The 17298-nt window shown below is 47.6% G+C and overlaps 1 protein-coding gene across 1 annotated transcript in view; it reads left to right on the forward strand.

Annotated features, from left to right (window-relative positions):
• The first annotated feature begins 799 nt into the window (after positions 1–799).
• The window catches only part of NOM1 (nucleolar protein with MIF4G domain 1), a 29848-nt gene continuing 13349 nt past the window's right edge, over positions 800–17298 (forward strand). The window contains exons 1-4 of the mRNA XM_066585734.1: positions 800–1832; positions 9580–9701; positions 13060–13255; positions 15500–15823. Of these exons, the coding sequence (XP_066441831.1) occupies positions 858–1832; positions 9580–9701; positions 13060–13255; positions 15500–15823 (1617 nt within the window). The 5' untranslated portion in view covers positions 800–857. The remainder of the gene's footprint in view (positions 1833–9579; positions 9702–13059; positions 13256–15499; positions 15824–17298) is intronic.

The following is a 17298-nucleotide window of genomic DNA, read 5'->3' on the forward strand; positions in this document are numbered from 1 at the left end:
AGCGGACGCTGATGGCTACTCCGCCATTGTCCTGTTGCCAGCAGTGCCCGTGACAGCTGCTGAAGACAGTGGAGGCAGGGGAGCAGACAGGCTCTTCCACACCGGTGAGCACCGCAACACTAGGGGCGAGGAAAGTGTTTCTGACGTCCCGGCAGTACAGATCTGCATGCCACTTCTGAGCACTCAGGCATGCAAGGACAGCACGGCACTTCTGAGCTGAGAGGGAAGTGGGGACAGCCAATCAATGTCAACCCAGCTGTATTATGTCTCCACCCCTAACTTCTGGTGGCGACATACCGTAATACAACAATACCGGCAGTGACATCCTGGCCCCGCCTAGGCTAGCACTGCAGACTGGGCCTCGTTGAAATCACTCCGCTGGATTTTCCCATCTAATGTGGATTTACACTGAGACTGATTCACGCAAAACTTGTCACGTGATTTTATGCTGCACTTCGGAGTCACTGGGAGAATTTCCATAAAGGGAGGCTCCAACGGTGAGAGGGCCAGTCAGTGTATATGCTATACATGTATTACATGAACCTGTTATAGTCAGTCCAGATCAGGTTCTAGTCCTGCTGTCCAAAAGTATTTCCAATAGTATATCTTATATATTCCCTCTTGTTCATTCTCAGCTATTTTTATGGAACATTGAACAAATCTGGGAACAATGGAGACATTTCCAGCCACAAGCGTGAAGAGTGTGATTTTTGTAGGTGGTGATTCTCCTCTTGCGCACTAGATGGCGCTGCTCATTACAGAGCCGCGTTAGCCACTCTATCTCCTTGCAGCAGCTCGGTCTCCGCAGTATGGCGGCGCCCATGTCCAACGTGGGTGCTGGTGCGTAGCTGGAAGTTATGGGGATGAAGCGGAAGATCTCGGGCCGGGGCAGCGGCCCCGAGAAGATAAAGAAGCTCCAGCTCTCCGTGCAGCAGTTCGTGGAGAAGGCGGAGGGCGGCAGCGGGGATCCGGAAGGAAATACTCCGGGCCCTGCGAGGTTCCAGGTGGCTGGAGGCAGGACGAAGAGTCGGAAGGAGCTGAGGAAGGAGAAGAGGCTCTCCAAGAAGATCAGAAGGAAAGCCTACTATGAGAGGAAGTTCTCAGGCAAGGAAGGACCCCAGGGGCCAACTGAGAAGGGACAGAAAAAGCCACCAACACCCGAAGCAACCGAGAAGGGTCAGAAGAAGCAGCCACCCAAACCTGCAGCACCTGGTCAGGAGGGCGGGGGAAGGGAAAAGCAAATAAAGAAGCAAGACTCCAAGAAGAAGAAAAAAAAGCTCAGCAGAGAAGAAGCCAGGAAGAAGAATCTTCTGGAGGACAATGAGAAAGAAGAGAAGGAGATCAAGAGGCTGGAGAGGAGCCTAAGGATGAATAAGAGGAAAAACAAGGCCTCCTTACCCCAGGCCTTCACTCAGGATGGTCTGGATTATATTCTGGGGGTCCTGGAACCTGGGGGCTCTACATTTGGGGTGTATGATGATGAGGAAGAGGAGGTAAACACTACAGATAAGCTGCGCCAACTGTCTGAGCATGTGGATGATGGCCGCAATGAGGAAGGGGGTGAGAAGAATCGGGGGAGTGATGAAGAGGAGGAGGATAGGAGTGAGGAGGAAGGGATGGACGATGACAGTGATGGGGGAGAGGACATGGAGGGAGATGATGTAGAAGGAGGTTTCTCTGAAGAACTGTCTGAGGAGGATGAGGCCTTGGAGCCGATACTGGAGGACTCTGGGGAAGAGGACGCCACCCAGGAGGAGGAGGAGGACCAGTCAGGAGGGACTCCTGGGGACTCTGATGGGGAAGAAGTGGATGAACCAGGTACCGTCAACAAGGTTAGTCACGACTTGTATTATTTACTTTTTTTTTTTTTTTAACCTCTTTCCGGTAAGTTTTTCTTTACACTACTGGCTCAGGGTTTATGGCTGCCTGTCCATGCCAAGGCGAGATGTCACTAGTGATATTCCGCTGCAGGGGGGAGAACTGACAGGTCTCTGCGGTGAGCCTGTCTAATAGATAGGCTGATTGCGGAAAATCGCATCATGCCTCGTGAATCCTTGTATACATTGGGCTGCGCTTTCCATAGTAAGCCTATGGAAAGCATTCCCTGCGTTACCCGCGGCCGGATTAACGTCGCGGGTAACGCAATGACAAGTCGTCCGTATACAGGCAGCCTATCTAGGGTTCTTGTATACTTTTCGTAGGATTGTGTAATTAGACATTTGCAGGGAGGTATGAGCCCACCATGCCGGGTCCCCAGCAAGTGTCTGGGCCACCGTTCCTCCTGTTCTTAAAAGTCGCAGAACTTACAGTAGCTCCCTATCAGAGAGACAGTCACACAGGAGACGGGATGTGACGTTGCACCATAGTATCTGTGAGCTGGGGGAGGAGCGTGGTGATGCTGCAGGAGAACCTGAAGTCCAACGCTGCGCTGTCTCTCTGATAGGAAGCTACTATAAGTTCTGCAAGCGACCACATTTTATCTTTTACATAGGGGGACTTATACTAATTGAAGAGGCCACAGAGGGGTGTCTTGTTGGGGCTTCAGTAGGTCTTATTATTAATTGGGAGCTACAGAGGGCCACTGTTGCTTACTGTGGCCACAGCAGGAGTCCGTTACTAATTGGTGCCAGAGAAGAGTCCGTATTACCAACTGGGGTCACAGAGTCGTTATTATCAATTGGAGTACCGTGGCAGACCTATTAGTAATTGGGGCCACGGAAGGGTCCCTATTAGTAATTGGGGCCACGGAAGGGTCCCTATTAGTAATTGGGGCCACGGAAGGGTCCCTATTAGTAATTGGGGCCACGGAAGGGTCCCTATTAGTAATTGGGGCCACGGAAGGGTCCCTATTAGTAATTGGGGCCACGGAAGGGTCCCTATTAGTAATTGGGGCCACGGAAGGGTCCCTATTAGTAATTGGGGCCACGGAAGGGTCCCTATTAGTAATTGGGGCCACGGAAGGGTCCCTATTAGTAATTGGGGCCACGGAAGGGTCCCTATTAGTAATTGGGGCCACGGAAGGGTCCCTATTAGTAATTGGGGCCACGGAAGGGTCCCTATTAGTAATTGGGGCCACGGAAGGGTCCCTATTAGTAATTGGGGCCACGGAAGGGTCCCTATTAGTAATTGGGGCCACGGAAGGGTCCCTATTAGTAATTGGGGCCACGGAAGGGTCCCTATTAGTAATTGGGGCCACGGAAGGGTCCCTATTAGTAATTGGGGCCACGGAAGGGTCCCTATTAGTTATTGGGGCCACGGAAGGATCTATTGCTTATTTGGGCCACGGAAGGATCTTATTACTAATTTGGGCCACGGAAGGATCTTATTACTAATTTGGGCCACGGAAGGATCTTATTACTAATTTGGGCCACAGAAGGATCTTATTACTAATTTGGGATCACTATTACTAACTGAGGCTGCTGTGGGGGACCTATTACTGATTGGGGCCACAGAGAGGGAGTCCTATTACCAAGTACGGCCACATAGAGGTCCTATTACTAAGTTGAATCACAGCGGGGGCACTGTTGCTTTTTGGGAGAACACTATTACTTAGACCCCATTTACACTGAAAGATGATCGCTCAAAAATTGCACAAAGGACAGTTTGAGTGACAGTTTTGAGCGATCATTTTTGCATAGTCTATAGTAGCTAAATTAGCTACTAAAGAGCTATGTAGGCGAAACGGGACACAGCCGCTATCACTGGAGGAACAATACAACAGTTTTGCATAAGCAAACAGTTGCATTGTTCTCCATGCTTACAGCTCGCGTCCCACTGTGAACTACCAGGGGGACGCAAGCTGAAAACTAGAATTGAGCGAGGAACGAATCATGTACGAAAACTGCACGATGTCTGTGCATTTAGATGCAACGGTTATCGCTCAAAAGATGGCTTTAAACGAATTTTGAGCGGGAATTGTTGTCTAAATGGGCCTTTAAGTGGGACCACAGCAGGGGACTGTTACTTAATGGACTACAGCGTGGGCTTGGTTCTGGTGCTGCATACAGCCAGATGATGCCCACCTGCGGCACAATTTGTCAGTAATTTGTGTAGCTATGGTTTAGCTGGGCGTGGGGCGTGATTTCACCCTTACGGCTCCTTCACACTGACGAGGGCGATATCAGTCGTTCTTGTCCTGTCTATAGGCGATGGCCGCATGTGGAATTTACAGTGCACTTCCGAATGAATAAGGCACACAGACGATAGCGATTTTGCCACGAGAAAAGCGCGCAAAATCACATCTTTGTTCACTGCGATTTTTGAGCGTCAACAATGTTTTTATTTTTTTTAGAGAATTGTCCCGCATCACTGCCGCCCGCGATAAAATCACGCAATTTTTTTTATCCTAAAAGTCAATGGACTTTCTAATGTTAAAATCGCATCACATCGCGTGTTTGTTGCATTGCGATGCGATAAAATGCAGGCTCCATAGGGATATATAGCAGATAAATAAATTGCACATCGCAGAAAGATAGAGCGTGCCGCGATTTGTTTTATCTCTGAGCAACGCATCAGTGAACATTGCTGATGGGAATGAAACCATTGCAAATCATTGGTTTCCTAAACTGCTTTTTTACTGCCTAACGCATCAGGCAAAAATCGCATGATTTTTTTTCGCCCGTGTGAAACCACCGGAAGTGGCATGCATCGGAAATTCTGCATGTGAATTTTGTCCATTGACCTGATTAAAGCTGCGTGCGAATTTCTGCCATGAGCATGGAGGTGTAACTTGACCTTCTAGACAATTATGTGCTGCCAACAATGTGGTAATACTGTGGGAATGGTCGGCCATACTTCCAACAAGACAGCCTGCCTTGTCACAAATCCACCGATGTTTTATGTTTGTTTGAGGATATGGATGTTCATATGACCTGAACCTACCGAACATCTCTGGGAGGAAGTGGAACGTCGGGTCAGGATTAGAGATGAGCGAACGTACTCGGATAAGCACTACTCGTCCGAGTAATGTGCCTTATCCGAGTACCGCTCTACTCGTGCTGAAAGATTCGGGGCACTCCACTGCTGACAGGTGAGTTGCGGCGGGGAGCGGGGCAGAGCGGGCGGGAGAGAAAGATCTCCCCTCCGTTCCTCCCCGCTCTCCCCTGCAGCTCCCCGCTCCGCAGCGCGTCCCGAATCTTTCAGCACGAGCGGGGAGGTACTCGGATAAGGCACATTACTCGGACGAGTAGTGCCTATCCGAGTACGTTCGCTCATCTCTAGTCAGGATATATGAACAGCAGCCATCTTCATTGAGAGAGCTTACCAGATGTTTGCAGGATGAATGGAGGGAAATGCCAGCTGAAGTGTATCAAACGCTAGTAGAAAGTATACCACGGCGGGTATCCACTGTCATTAGGAGCCCCACTAAATATTAATATATGGAAATAAATACTACTTCTGATTCTGGCTCGGTTGTCCAATGACTTGTGGTAGGATAGTGTACAGCAATCTGCAGCGATACCGATGTATAAAATGTAACCTTGACATTTAAAGGGGTTGTACTCAAAATAACTTTTATCACCTCTCCCAGAACAAAAGTCTTCTTCTGTCACTGCAGGCCCTCTGCCCCCACCCAGTGCAGCGTAGAGATTGAATGGAGTGGCGGTCATACACGCACAGCGCCTCTCCGTTTATTTGAGTAGAGCTAAAGAAAATTGCTGAGTACAAGCACTTGGCTATCGCTAGCAGTCCCTTTAAAAATGAGAGGATTGGCACTGTGCATGTACGACCACCGGTCCATTAAAGGGGTTGTCCCGCGCCGAAACGGGGTTTTTTTTTTTTCAATAGCCCCCCCGTTCGGCGCGAGACAAACCCGATGCAGGGGTAAAAAAAAACAAAAACGTCCGGTACTTACCTGAATCCCGGCGCTGCTGCGACTTCGTACTTACCTTGCTAAGATGGCCGCCGGGATCTTCACCCACGGTGGACCGCAGGTCTTCTCCCATGGTGCACCGTGGGCTCTGTGCGTTCCATTGCCGATTCCAGCCTCCTGATTGGCTGGAATCGGCACACGTGACTGGGCGAAGCTACGAGGAGCAGCTCTCCGGCACGAGCGGCCCCATTCAGAAGAAAGAAGACCGGACTGCGCAAGCGCGTCTAATCGGGCGATTAGACGCTGAAATTAGACGGCACCATGGAGACGGGGACACCAGCAACGGAACAGGTAAGTGAATAACTTCTGTATGGCTCATAATTAATGCACAATGTACATTACAAAGTGCATTAATATGGCCATACAGAAGTGTATAACCCCACTGGCTGCCGCGGGACAACCCCTTTAAGTCTCCACCTTGCTGCGAGTGCATGCAGAAAAGAGGGGGACACGGGGCCGCCATTCTTGGCATCGGTGAGGGTCTCAGCAGTGGAGCTTCTACTGATCAGACTTTTATCACTTATCCCATGACTAGTTGGTAAAAGGTGTTTTTCGTACAACCCCATTAGATGAGTTTTCCAAGTTTCGGCAAAATTGGGAGAAAGTCCTACTCTCCACTGCATTTCTCCATTGAGCCAGCACTGCCGCTCCAGTTCTCCCTGCTAATCTTTGTTGACAGACTGAAGTGGTGAAGGGTCTCTATACACTTGAGCCACTGCAGATTAACCCCTTAATGACGCGGCATACTTTAGTTCTAAGTATGTGGTGCTTTTGGGGGAGAATTTACATCTCCACTTTTCAATAGCTATAACCTCCCCCCCCCCCCCCCTCCCCTGTTGACACGGCTGTATGAGGGCTTGTTTTTTTGTGTGGCGAGCTGTAGTTTTTGTTTTTACCATTTTCTGGGGGTACATATAATGTATAACATCTATTACATTTTTGGGGGGCAGGCAGAAAAACCACTTCTGTACTGCAATGCATTATTGCCATTCATAGAGCTCATAAGCCAGACCCCATTGCCATGGAAACCCACGGGCCCTCTGCGATTACGTTGTGGTGGTCTGATGACGTGACAGAGGGAGCGCCTTTATGTGCCGCGCCCAACATTGATTGCCACATATGAGGAGTTCACAGCGGGGATCCCTGCTGTTGTCACAGCCAGCTCCCACTATGTATAGCACAGGCTTAGCGTCTGAGCCCCTGCCATCGATAGAAAGGGACATTCCCACTTTCAAACTAATGATGACTTATCCTCGGGATAGGTCAGCATAGCAGATCGGTGGGGGTCTGCCACTCGGGATCCCTGCTGATCACTGTCAATGCGTTGGAGCTGGTCATTCGCATCGGTGGTAAGAGCGGAAGTGCAATACACTGCTTGACTCCCATTGACATTAACAGGAGGGGAGCGACGGAGCCCCTCTGATCTGCTGTTAACCTCTTCTAGGTCATCAACAGTATATAGTGAGAAAACTAGAAACTAGCGTGTTCTGTTTTTCCTATATTAACGTTATTTAATATGTTATATAAAACCCACAACTCATCTCACAAAAACCACTCACTTATATGGCTACATTGACGGGAAAATGAAAAAGTTACACTTATTGTCAAAACCGGTTAGCCAGTTTTAACCCTTTCCAATCCACTGTCTGACCTCTGAAGACATTATGATTTAAAGGGGTTGTCCCGAGGCAGCAAGTGGGTCTGTACACTTCTGCATGGCCATAATAATGCACTTTGTAATGTACATTGTGCATTAATTATGAGCCATGCAGAAGTTATAAAAAGTTTTATACTTACCTGTTCCGTTGCTGGCGTCCTCGTCTCCATGGTGCCGACTAATTTTCGCCCTCCGATGGCCAAATTAGCCGCGCTTGCGCAGTCCGGGTCTTCTGCAGTCTTCTATGGGGCTCCGTGTAGCTCCGCCCCGTCACGTGCCGATTCCAGCCAATCAGGAGGCTGGAATCGGCAGTGGACCGCACAGAAGAGCTGCGGTCCACGGAGGAAGAGGCCATCTTCAGCGGTGAGTAGAGAAGTCACCGGAGCGCGGGGATTCAGGTAAGCGCTCCGGTGAGCTTTCTTTACCTCCCTGCATCGGGGTTGTCTCGCGCCGAACGGGGGGGGGGTTGAAAAAAAAAAAACCCGTTTCGGCGCGGGACAACCCCTTTAAGGCTGCACAGCTCCGATGTTGGAAGACGTCCGTCGGGGTTCTCTTACTGTATATTGCCAGCCTCTCTGCTGTCGGAGCCTATCCAATGTGTCACCTCATGCAGTACTGGCTTTAGCCAGCAGATAGCGCCGTTGTATAACGGCAGAAAGAGAGTAAGCCCCCTAGGAAAACCAGGATACAAATTGGATTGGAAAGTGTTAAGGGCCTGTTTACACCAGCCATGATGCTGAGACTGATTCGAAGCGTGATTGATGGACACCATTGACTTATCCACCTGCGTCTTCCATTGATGGTTCAGTTGATTTGCTTGCAAGAACAGTTCTGAAGGCTGCACGGTTCTTGCCAAAGAAGTGATGGAAGCTCTTAGAGCGACCTTGCGGTTTTGGGACGAAATTCTGTGCTGGGATAGGATGCGGAGGGGGGTATGTTACCTGCAGTTGTTCTTCTCTGCTGCCTCTCACTTCCACTTGTTGGGGTCCTGTTTTTGGTCATCCAAGATGGCTTCAGCAATTTTCTGACTACCTGAAGCACGCACTGCACTGCTCTCTTGATTGGCTAATGACATGAGCAGGTTTGACTAATCAAAGAGCAGCTAAAGTGTATTAGCAGTCTAAGGTTACAATACCCTGTGGGGATTAAGTGATCTGAAGACTTCATCGGCCATCTCGGTTGGCCGAAAACAGAAATTGGAAGCCGCCGATCAGACGGATGGCAGAAAAGTAGAACTGCAAGTAACATACCCCCCACCAGAGAATTTTGCCCCGAAGCCAGAGGGTTGATTTAAAGGGGTTGTCCAAGGAGGCAAAATCCTTCACCTTGCCTACCATGTTGATGTGGTTCTGACACCAGGTCATGTGATGTGGACCCGCTCTGTCCATGCCACGTTCGCCTGATGTAGACACAGAAGGGGGCTGGCTTAGTTATTTAAATTAGCCAAACGGTCAGCCTCTTGTGATCAGCACCGAGTAGGCCCATACTACACGCCCCAGTGTTGGATCTGGGTCAGGAATGGAGGTTCAGACACCGCAGATCATAAAAGTTTCTCACAGCTGTATTATGAGTTGTGCCAGAATAACTCAGATGCAATTAGTCTGATCTGTGCAGGGAGGGGGAAGAGGTGAGCTGTGACATAACCTATCGTGAAGGTGGATCCTGTATTATCTATATATAGGTGTCTCCTCTCAGTGTAATCCTGCCTGTGATGATAATAAGATGCCATCTGAAAAGTTTGTGCTCCGAAACAGGAAGTAACTGTCTATTATTAGGCCTAGTGGTCAGTGTGAGAACTGCAGATTTTAGGATTTTTATTTATTTATTTTTTAATATATTGATTGGGACATCAGAAATGTAAAAAAATAAAATCGCTCCAAATCCTTAAATCGTTTAATATAAAAACATATTTATACAATAAGACATTTCTTTCTCTGATGGCGCATCCCTCTTAAAAGAATCGTCCTATCTGCTTGCAGTTGCTCCTTAGCAGCAGTCTCTCATCTTGTCCTACAAAAAGCTCTGATAACCTTTTCCACTTTCTTCTTAGACTTCAAGTCCGGACAACAAATATGTTCCTCCCCATCTGAGACAATCTTCTGATGCTGCGGATGCAAAGAGGAGGCAAGAGCTGGAGAGGCTGAGGAAAAGCGTGAAGGGATTGATGAACAGGTATCACACGATGCAGCCCCCTAAATAATGGCGTCCTTGATCCTGAGCCGCCCGCTCCATCTTGGCTCCGGGCCTGGAGTGCAGCTTCTTCTTTTATAGTTCATAGTTTTAATTGACAGCATGAAACTCAATCAGCCGTAAATCACTCTGCAGCTTCAGCTAATTAATGTAGTCCCTTGTTTTGCGCGGACGCGGCGGGTCGCCCGCTGATGGATGGAGTTTACCCTTTGTCGCTGTTTTTTCTGATTAGTGCACCTGGAAGTGTAAGACTTCTCCAATTATCGCTTCGTCAACTCGTATGTTAGAATTTATGATTGAACGTTAATTGGTCGGTGACTGATTAGCTTCACGTCGCGCTGCAGAGTGACAGACTGCGAATGTAGAATTACAGAAGTCGCCACCAGTCAGTGACTAGAAGGTCTACGATGCTTTTCAGCGGGTTATTACACTGCGCCAAAAATTAGCTGATTCATTTGAACTTGATTTTTCAGAAAACCGTTTCGCATCACTTCGGGGATGTAGGGGACCTCCGCTGCAGCTGATGGCTATTGCGGAGGTTCGCAGAGTTGGGCATCGTATGGCGTGCACCTAGCATGTGGTGCGATGCTGCCGACAGCCCCATGGCGAACAATGGGCGGTGCGAGAGCACACACAAGATACAACATGCTGCGATTTGATTCCAGCATCGCCATACGGGAAGAACTTGCTCATGTGTACGACCCTATTCAAAAGAATGGGGTTTATATTTGTGCTTTTCACAACCCACAAATCTCGCGTGATATTCTCGCCCGTGTGACGACGGCCTTAGGTTTTTTTTTTACACGGGCTGATTAATTGTTCTGATTCCCGCTCAGTGTAAACACATGCCCCGACTGAACCGCGAATGAGAATTCATTTACCTATCATTCAGTTTCTGCATGCAGAATGACGGACCGGTTCATGTAAACTGCCTGTTTACTGTGACTGGAGGCAGGCGGGTCGGAGCAATCCCTTATCCACGGTACTACAGTGCTGAACAAAGGCCGGGTGTCGGCGCTCGTTCAGACAGGCGGATTTCAGTTGTGTAAATGTGCTGGGTAGTATTGTACCTTGACGCCACCGGAAGGTAGGGGTTTGACAGGAGGAGCGCGCCTCTCACGCACCCAGCTCCCGATTGGCGGATTTTTCAAGGCTGGTAGCAGCATTTTCGGTGTGCAAGATTGACTGGCCTGGAGGTTTAGGGTTGGTGGTCCTGTAAGGCTTACATAATATGTAAGCCTCACAGGAAAATAAACCCTCACCCTAACCCTCTAGGCCAGGCAACATGAAATGCAGACGCTGCTGCTAATTCCTCTCCTGCAACGGCTACTAGCAGCTGCTTCTGTGCTGCCGCCAATACCTGTCCTCGTGCTGCCGCCGCACCCTCCAGCCTCCGCTACCAGCGTCTGTGGTCCTGCCGTCGGGGCTTCATCTCCTGGTGGCGCCGGCGGCGCTCCCTGTCCTGGTGCCGAGGCCACCGTTGCCTCCTGTCGCCGCACCAGCCTGTACTGATGACGCCGATAGCTCAGGGGCCGACACTGCCTCTCCTCAGGCCACAACCCCCAGCCAATCACAAGTGGGGGGTGTGACTGCATGTTAAACTCCTGAATTATGTCGCCACCCCTAACTTCCGGTGGTGACATAATACAACAATACCAATAGAAGAATACTTACCAGAAGAAGAATAGCATTTGCCTGCGGATTTTGCCCACTTCTGTGGTTTTTGCTGCATGCAAATACACTGTATTTGAACACGCAAAAAAAATACACAGAAAGGCTCATTGATTTGCTGTGTAAATATGCAGTGCATACCCAGGCTTCCTGCATATTTGTCCCGGAACATTCACTCCTTTTGGCTTATTGCAGTGTGTAATACGTCCTGCTTATTTTTCCACACAATTGTACATCGCGTGAAAAAATACACACGTGTGTCAATGAAGAGAGTTCTATTCTCGGCATATTACGTGTGCAAAAATGTATACTTGTGTGAACAAGCCCCGAGGACGGTAAGTATACGGCCGCTGTTTATTGGGTTGGTCCAATAAGTAATGGCTGATTTTTTTATTTTTTTCTTCTGCACTTGCACCCCGTTTTTAGCCAATTACCTTGGCAGCCAGGTGAAAATCATGTATGATAGTGACTCGTTGTAAAACTGGGTTCTGGAATATCTGGGGATATAAACAGCAGCTGGCACTATTCTAACATTAGTCCTGGAATATTTGGGGATTTAAATAGCAGGTGGCCCTATTCTAACATTAGTCCTGGAATATCTGGATATAAACAGCAGGTGGTGCTATTCTAACATTAGTCCTGGAATATCAGTGAATAGAAACAGCAGGTGGCGCTATTCTAACATTAGTCCTGAAATATCAGTGAACATAAACAGCAGGTGGTGCTATTCTAACATTAGTTCTGGAATATCTGGGGATATAAACAGCAGGTGGCGCTATTCTAACATTAGTCCTGGAATATCTGGGGATATAAACAGCAGGTGGCGCTATTCTAACATTAGTCCTGGAATATCTGGGGATATAAACAGCAGGTGGCGCTATTCTAACATTAGTCCTGGAATATCTGGGGATATAAACAGCAGGTGGCGCTATTCTAACATTAGTCCTGGAATATCTGGGGATATAAACAGCAGGTGGCGCTATTCTAACATTAGTCCTGGAATATCTGGGGATATAAACAGCAGGTGGCGCTATTCTAACATTAGTCCTGGAATATCTGGGGATATAAACAGCAGGTGGCGCTATTCTAACATTAGTTCTGGAATATCAGGTAATATAAACATTTTTAAATAAGTGTAAATATAAACAATGTGTATAGTTATGGGCTGTACAATATTCTTCATGGGAGAATGCTTTTAACCCGAATTTCCTGATCACAGTGTTGATTCTTCTATCTAAATGGGTCAAACTCTGCAACAAATTCTTATATTTTTATAGCATTTGGATGTCAGATTTTTTGATACAGAATTTAAAATCTCCTGCTTAATAGGTAATTCACATGTTATAAAGGGATTGCCAAGCATTAGGATATGCCTGATTGGTGGAGATCTCCTCTCTGAGCCCCCCAATGATCCTGAGAATGAAGGGGCTGCAGCCCTAAGTCAGCACTATAACGCCTTCATTCTAAGTGGGGGTCCCAGAGATCATCCCCTTACCCCCCCCCCCCCCCCCCCGCCATATATAATGGTGGTTTATCCTAACCAATATATTACATATGTTGACTTTAGACCAACATTGTGTTAAAAGGTGGACATGTATGTAATAGGATTCTGAACATCTGCATGAAATAATGCTTGTAGCACCTGCTAACATCTTTTGTGTTTTCCTAGATTGAGCGAACCAAATATGGCGTCTATCTCTGGGCAACTGGAAGAACTTTACATGACCAACAGTAGGAAGGACATGAATGACACCTTATCCCACGTTGTCCTCAGTGCCTGCATCACTCCAGCGTTGATGCCTGACCGACTAATGATGGAGCATGTACTTCTCACTAGTGTATTACACCATACAGTGGGGATTGAGGTAATGAAGCATGTACTATATAAATGGACAATTTTGTCAGTGGATGTTAAAGACAAAGTGTCACAGCTCTAACTGCACCCCCTCCTTAATTACCATTTCTCTGGGCTGGTGACGAGTGCGCTGTAATCCGGCGCATGCTCCAGTTGGCTGCCATCATTATCGCGCTCGAGTGTTCTTGTGTATGCTAGATTTAACGGTTGAATTCGTTGATCTGAGGACTTGAAGGGAACGGAGTGTGCGGGATACTAGTGCTGACCTCACTAGTCAATTTAGAGGTTAATTAGGAAGGAGGGGGTGAACTTAAAGTGGTTGTAAACTATTAATGGCCTCTCCGCAGGACCCCTTTGCCAGTCAGCTGTTTGCTGGGCTGCTGCTCTCATGTACTGAACTGAATTCTGCAGGAAGCAAACGGCTCTGTTCTTACTGTAGTGGTCAGGCTTGGTATTGCAGTCCAAGTGCCCATTGAAATGAATGGCTACTACAGTAAGAACGAAGCTGTCTGTTTTCTGCAGAAATCGGCTCGGTGAGAAAGTGCGCTGGCCTAGCAAACAGCTGATCGGCAGGGGGTCTCAGGCAATGGACGGTTGCCAATCTACTAGTGATGACTTATTTTGGACAATCCCTCTAAAGCTGCTGTTCTAGAAGCCTTTGGGGCCATCCTGACCTGTTGATTCCAGGTCAACTATCTGCATACTGCGCGTGACACAATAAAAGTGAGTTTTTTAATCGTAAATAATCAGCAATTCTGTAGTTCTAGATATCATCGTGATGTCTGGGGCACAATATGACCAAAACCAGTGACCGGTTCCCTTTAAAGAAAACCTGTCATGAGAGTTTTGTGTTTTAAGCCAACATTACAAGCCCACAGGGCAAGTGGAAGCAATCTGGACCAACTGCTTTTCATGGCCGAATGACCGTAATTACTTTTGCAAATCTATCTTGAGTATTTCTCACGCTGTATGCTAATGAGGCGGCAGAGTTATAATTTCTGGAAATGAATCTCGGCACTCCGGACTGCCACTGAAGCCACGCCCCAAAAAACGAAGATTGTCTGCATAGTAACTGTACTGGCGCTAGTGAAATCCAGCACATGCTTTGTTTCAGGGCATGTTCAGAAATTTCCACCTCTACTCCGTCTAGCCTTGTATACCTCGTGCACATGCGTAAGAAAGATGCCGCTCAAGATAATGTCTGATGACTTAAAGGGGTTGTCCCGCGCTGAAACGGGTTGTTTTTTTTTTTCAACAGCCCCCCCCCGTTCGGCGCGAGACAACTCCGATGCAGGGGTTAAAAATAAAAACCGCACAGTGCTTACCTGAATCCCCGCGCTCCGGTGACTTCTTACTTACCTGCTGAAGATGGCCGCCGGGATCTTCTCCCTCGGTGGACCGCAGGGCTTCTGTGCAGTCCATTGCCGATTCCAGCCTCCTGATTGGCTGGAATCGGCACGTGACGGGGCGGAGCTACAAGGAGCCGCTCTCCGGCACGAGCGGCCCCATTCAGCAAAGAAGAAGACCCGGACTGCGCAAGCGCGTCTAATCTGGCGATTAGACGCTGAAAATTAGACTGCTCCATGGAAACGGGGACGCCAGCAACGGAGCAGGTAAGGGAAAAACTTCTTATAACTTCTGTATGGCTCATAATTAATGCACAATGTACATTACAAAGTGCATTAATATGGCCATACAGAAGTGTATAGACCCACTTGCTGCCGCGGGACAACCCCTTTAAGGCTACTGCACTGCACTTTATATCAGGCTCCCTCTCACGCAGCAGCTTTCTTGTGCATGTACGCGAGGTACATAAGGCTAGGCGGAGTACAGGAGTAAATCTCTGAGCTTGCACTGTGACAAATCCAGATAGCGCAGGATTTCACTAGGACCAGTACATTTACTATGCGGTCAGTCATCGCTTTGGGAGCACAACTTCAGTGGTAGTCCGGAGTTTCGGGACTCTTCTATGATTGAAATATTCAAGATTGATTTGCAAAGGTAATTGGGGTCGTTTGGCCATAAAAAGCGGTTGGTTCAGATTGCCCTGCGGGCTAGTCATGTTGGATCAACACACACAATCATTGTGACGCTTTCCCTTTAAGTGTGGTTCCTGATCTGTTGTACACTGAATAGACCCAAGCGTGCTGTAAAATGTTGTTCCATTCATTTGCACCATTCTCTGTGACTACAGATTATTCCTTTTGGGAGTTTCATAATAATCTATTGTTTTGGGGATATTTTTTGTTACCAGGTGGGGGCGCACATCCTGGAAACGGTGGTGAAGCAATTCCATGACCAGCATGAACACGTCACGGACAGTAAAGAGTGCGACAACCTGCTCACCTTCATCGGACACCTGTACAACTTCCACGTCATTGACTCCCGCCTGATGTTTGACATTCTGAAGATGTTGGTGTCCACATTTACAGAGAGGAACATAGAGCTGATCCTGCTGCTGCTGAAGAATGTCGGCTTCTCTCTACGGAAAGACGACGCTCTGGCTCTAAAGGAGCTCATCTGCGAAGCTCAAAACAAAGCCAGTGCCGTGGATAAGAAGTTCCAGGATCAATCTCGAGTGAGAACTAGTCCAAAATGTATTGATTAAAGGGGTGAAATCCTCTGTAGCGCCGCCTATTGGATGGCAGCATTCCTTCAAATCATTGATTGGGAATTGATAAGTGGTGCTGCAGAGGAGGTATTGTTCCATCTTCCTTATTTACATATTACCCAGAGGAGCATGGATGGCCTTAAGGCCCATTTACATGGAGCGATGATCGCTCAAGCGACAGTTTGCGTGACAGCTTAGAGCGATCATTTTGCATAAAGTATTAAGTAGCTACTAAAGTACTTGATAGCTTATTAGCGTACAAATGAAGTCTTTAGCTGAATGCAGTTAATAGTCAGAGGGCTCTTATCTGCATTCTGCTCCTTTGTTCTCCAACAGGAAACAATGCTATCAGCACTACCCGTGGAGAACTGCTGATAAGACCACATGACGATTTTTAGGTTCACCTGAATTTAACGATTGGCTGTTAGTGCACAAAAAGTGCAGAATGGCTGCATGTTTAGATGCAACGATTATCACTCAAACAATCGCTTTTTAGCGGTTTTTTTTTTTTTGGATCATCGCTCCGTGTAAATGGGCCTCAAGTCTCCTTCCTCAACTTCTTAGTGATCTCCTAAAGTAGTGATGTTAACCCACCTGGGCAAATACTATTGATGATTTATCCTCAGGATAGGTAATCAATAGTCGACTGCCGGAAATTTGCTGCTCGGGATCCCCGGCAATCAGCTGATTATCCGGCCCACTGTCAATGCAGCGGGGCCAGACATAGCCATCGGGGTCGGAGCAGGATGTCTCAGAGGTGGCTTCACTCCTGTTAAAATCAATGGGAGGGAAGCCGCATAATACGCTTATGGCTTGGCATTGTTGCAATACATTGTATAAGCAGTCAAACGATCACAAGTCCCTTATTGAATTAAAATAAATGATATTTTTTTTTTTTAGTGACTAAAAATAACTGTCCCCTTTTTTCTATTTTTGATATGAAAAAAAATCTAAGAAAAATATATTTTTTGCACTGTCATGTTCGTAGAAGTTCAGTTTAATAAAATAATACATTATCTATCCCACATACTGAACGCCGTCAGAAAAAAATGCACAACTCCAGAACGGCATTTTGTTTTTGTCACACAGTCTAAGAAAAAATGTAATAAGCAAAAGCAAACAAAGTTGTATGTACCCAAAAATAATACCTCGCAAGAACAAACCCTCACACAACCCCTACAAAGAGGTGGACACTAAGCAAAAGTGTAAGCTCCTCCGACCAGCCAGAACCCTTTTTTCAGGCACCAGGCTAATCAGTTTTAGCTTAGTGTCTGTATGAGGCAGACCTCTTTCTTTGCCGGTGTTCAACTGGTGTTTCCTTTCTGCACTAGGAATACAAGGCTGGCACCAGACTCTCCCTGGGGAAGGCTAACAGTGTGGAGCCAACCACCCTGTTGTATGCCCTACACTCAGAAGACAATGGAGCACGGTCTACAGGCTAA

Source organism: Eleutherodactylus coqui, chromosome 12 (genome assembly GCF_035609145.1).
Source record: "Eleutherodactylus coqui strain aEleCoq1 chromosome 12, aEleCoq1.hap1, whole genome shotgun sequence".
NCBI classification, from domain to species: Eukaryota; Metazoa; Chordata; class Amphibia; order Anura; family Eleutherodactylidae; genus Eleutherodactylus; species Eleutherodactylus coqui.